The sequence below is a fragment of the Propithecus coquereli genome, unplaced genomic scaffold (assembly GCF_000956105.1).
Source record: "Propithecus coquereli isolate 6110/MARCELLA unplaced genomic scaffold, Pcoq_1.0 Scaffold201, whole genome shotgun sequence".
Classification (NCBI taxonomy): domain Eukaryota; kingdom Metazoa; phylum Chordata; class Mammalia; order Primates; family Indriidae; genus Propithecus; species Propithecus coquereli.
Window position 1 is genome coordinate 3,309,572 of NW_012145079.1, and position 4,315 is coordinate 3,313,886.

Genomic DNA, 4,315 nt, shown 5'->3' on the forward strand with positions numbered 1-4,315 from the left:
TATGTTTATCAGGCTCAGTATATTTTATTGACAGTAATGTTATTTACATTAACTTTGATGTCAATATTACTAGTATTAAGAATAGAATATATAACAAATGTAAAGTATTTTGCCAAGATAATGGTATTCCATAATCTCAGTAGCATTTCCATGATTAGCAAAATTGACAATGAATAGCCATTTGAATATCCCTGGTCCAATTTTGAAACCTTAAAGATACAGCCTCTGCTTTCCAAAGTGCTTTGCTAAAAGCCGTATGTATTTGACACATTCCGTAAATAATTTCTAAATCTCTATAGATGCATTCTCTGATAAATATCACTTTAAGAGTAACTTTTTAAATAACTTATCAAATACTGACCTTGTTTTCCCTTAGATTAAGACTTTTTGATTTGTGTTTTTAAATAACTGAATAATTATTAAGTCTATTTCCACTATTTATGGGGGGAAAACTCTTAACTCTGAGAAGTTAATAATAATGGTACTATGGCTGTCGTTAATATCATTGTTGTTATTGATATCATTGTTGGAAGAAAAGCATAATGTGTAATAATTTAAAAAGCATACCAACATTAATCCTTGTGACTTTTGTTTGTACTTTCAGAGACAAAGAAATAGCATGGCATGAAACATGGCTCAGTTCTATTACAAAAGAAATGTTAATGCCCCCTACAGAGATCGCATCCCTCTAAGGATAGTACGAGCAGAATCAGAACTCTCACCATCAGAAAAAGCCTACTTGAATGCTGTGGAAAAGGGAGATTATGCAAGTGTCAAGAAATCCCTAGAGGAAGCTGAAATTTATTTTAAAATCAATATTAATTGCATTGACCCTCTTGGAAGAACTGCTCTCCTCATTGCAATTGAAAATGAGAACTTGGAGCTCATCGAACTACTCTTAAGCTTTAATGTCTATGTTGGAGATGCTCTATTGCATGCTATCAGAAAAGAAGTCGTTGGAGCCGTTGAGCTGTTACTGAACCACAAAAAGCCTAGTGGAGAAAAACAGGTACATGTAAAAATACAGTTTTTAATTAATTTTGCCTGCAGAAGTTTTCTTTAGATGTTCAAATTTCCTGAAATTGCAAGAAATATAAGCATCAAAATCATAACTGTTATAAGAGAAAACTATGTTAAGTATGCCCTTCACATACTACAACAGTTCCCTCTGCTTGCACTTCCTGCCCTGGCGAATCATAAGTAATTGTGAGAACTAAAGCAAAACAAAGCAACCTATGTAGCCTTCTCACAAATTGGAAACATTTCTATGCAATGCTCAACATATGTTGTTTGTAGCTTAATGTGTATGTGTGGGTGTTTCTCCTCTTGTCTTTCATTTTCCAACATTCTCACACTAAATTGTTTTTTTTCTTTCCCTACTTACCCTACTTTTCCTACTTAACCTGCTTGCCCATTCTGGATTTCGGCATCCTACTGCACTAGTGAGTTGCACTATCTATTTTCATATTGTCCCTTAACAAACTCTAGTAAATTCTTTTAAATGGAGACTTAAAGAAACAAAAAAGATTACTAGGAACTAGCTGAACCCTGACTGTAAGCCTAACTATATCAAATTTACTAATGGTAAAAATGGGTAAAAATCTAGATATATCTTATTGTTATCAATAGAAAATAAACTATAGTGGCACACAATTATAAATACAATGTATTTTTTTTTCTATCACCCTATCTTTAACCAGGAAGTGAGACATCATAGACAGGAATGAGTAAGGAGTCTGTTTTTGTCTGTCTAGATCCCTCCCTTTGTTACTGCCCTGGATCTGAATTATCTATTCGATCCTTTTTCCTTTCACCCTGAACTCTTCCCTTCCCCTGCATCAAGGCTAATTGACTAATTGCAAAGACATTGAACATACCGCAGTGGTTTAAAAAGCTGTCTTTTAAAGTAAAATCTTATAAAATGTGTGTTATTACAGCTCTAACAATTTCTGCCCTGTTTGATGATACACACATCTCTCTCTGCAAATGACAGTCTACTAGGAGGTGTGACATTCTTTTAAAGCAAGCTCTGCTGTGGCTACCATTATCTTCGCTTTCCTGGAGGACTTTAATCAAATCCTTGCCAAAAGGAAGAGAATCTCGTGGCTGTCTGCCTGTCTTAGAAGCCTGTGTTTTATAGTCCCTTCTTATTATGTCTCACCCCTGTTCACCCCTTCCCCGTACCTGAACCAAAACTTTGATAAAAGAACACTCCACAATAACAATTCTTCCCAGCTTGTTGCTTTGCCAGCTTTTTGTTGTTTCATACACAGTTGTTTGTAGTTTGTGGATTACCTTCTCATCATATTGATAAAATTTTACTGATAAGAACATTTGCTTGTTTTACGTATACTTTCAAACTTGAACAAAGCTTGATGGGGGTAGATAGGTGATAATAATATCTAAATATGTATTTTATGTTTTATCCCAGTTTTTCACCACTAAGGAGGTACAATACACAAACAGGAATCAGTAAGAGTCTTTTCGTCTGTGTAAGTCTAAGTGCTACAACCTTAGTTACCTTGTGATTCCTTAGATACCTTGAAATTTCTCCCACAGCCATATCCCTAAAATATTTTCATTTTCTAATAGCAATGATAATGATATCGTATACCCTGTCATTTAATGTCTGTGTAGACAACCATAAGACAGATTTTGTGCCTGTGGTATAAATCTTTCTAGATTGAAGCAAGTCTATAGAATAAAACTGCCATTGAATGTGTTTTTTATGTTTATTACTAAAGAACCTTCTTAGTTCTATTTTCTAAAGAACATTGACCATAAATTTCAATGTCTCTTTAGTCGATGACGTTTGTACTGACCAGAATAATTTGGTGTCTGGAGACATCTGCTATTATGAGAGTGTTTGTTGGAAGATGTTCAACTTCTGAGCCAAACTCCAGCCTCACAAGTAGGTCCTGGCTCCTTAGAGGCACTCGATGTGGACCCCGATTATTAATACAAGGCAGTAGAGGTTTGCGATCTGCCAGGACTCTGAAATATCCCAGGCCATGTGTTTCTGGAAGATTTCTCTTGTATCAGTACGCTGGCCAAGAATTCCTTTTCTATTTGTACATTCTAGAATTCCTCTTCAGTGAAGGCACTCAGAATAAACAAAAATTGTATCTTTTTGTTTGAACTTTGTAATTTTGAAAGACCAATCCTAACCTTCCTTAGAGTTCCTGGTATCTTAAATGAAAGTGAGGTTTTACCAACATGAAATGTACACAATAGAGCACATAAAAGATGCCCTCAAGGCTTGGGCAGTACCAAACCCCATTAGAGCTTGGCTGTTTATCTGTGATTTTCTTTGGTAATTCCTTTTCTAAGCAAGGCCAACATCTTTTGGAATGATAGTTTCCATAAATCAGTGTGCTGCAGGTAGCAAATATGTTTATGACAAGATTTTTTTTTCTTTGATAAAGTGGAATTTCTTAGATTATTCTTGTGATCCTTAAAAGCCATTTTGTGTATTATTATAATTCACTGAATTTTCAGACTCATGGGTATCCCTGAAGACCCTGGAACACATTGTTATTCATTTTGTTGGGGTCATTGGAACTAAATGTTAAAACCTGAAAATAATAATAACCAACTGGACAAAATAAATGAGTAAAGAACGGTGTTCTAATAAAAAAAATCATACAACTGTGATTTTTCAGAACACTTACTAAGATTCTAAAATGTGGTATGTGTTAGAAATACATTCTCCTTTTATAAAGCTGTCACATATCAATTTCTCTCTCTGAGAAAATATTTAGTATAACATCCTCAAATCGTGGGGGCTATGAGATTGCAGATGAATGTGTGTCCTCTTCAGCACATTCACCAGGGAGCACTTTTTGGATGTTTGCTCTGCCGGGCCATGTGCTGGGCTCTGAGGAGGAGACATTGTTCCCACTCTCTCAAGTCTTAGGTCTAGTTGTGAAGAGAGAAAAGGAAAATATCATGGGAATATGAATAAAGGTCGTCACCATTGAAAAGATGAAAAGAAAAATGAATCCTCAGATACTTACGAAGTTAAATTGACTGGATTTCGCAAATACAAAATGTTAGCGGGTAGAGAGCAGGGGAGCAGGGGAAAGGCTTGAAGGGAAAAGAGGAAGAATGTTGAAGGGTTTACACCTTGGAAAATTTAACACCGTCAACTGAGTTAACACAATGAGAAAAGATTTATGGGACCAGATTGGGTGTATTTAATGTTTGATTTATTGATATCGATATCTAGGAATTAATTAGAAATATTAGATTTAAGAATGGGGCCAGGGATTGGTACAGAGATGATAGTAAGGACACTGAACAAATAAAATCACCT

The 4,315-nt window shown here is 35.2% G+C and overlaps 1 protein-coding gene across 6 annotated transcripts in view; it reads left to right on the plus strand.

The window, feature by feature from the left end:
- Window positions 1-4,315, plus strand: part of TRPC4 (transient receptor potential cation channel, subfamily C, member 4) — a 242,636-nt gene that overhangs the window by 85,338 nt on the left and 152,983 nt on the right. For all 6 annotated transcript variants that reach the window (XM_012643823.1, XM_012643822.1, XM_012643824.1 and 3 more), the window contains exon 2: window positions 605-1,009. In XM_012643823.1, coding sequence (XP_012499277.1) covers window positions 632-1,009 — 378 coding nt within the window. In that variant the 5' untranslated portion in view covers window positions 605-631. The remainder of the gene's footprint in view (window positions 1-604; window positions 1,010-4,315) is intronic.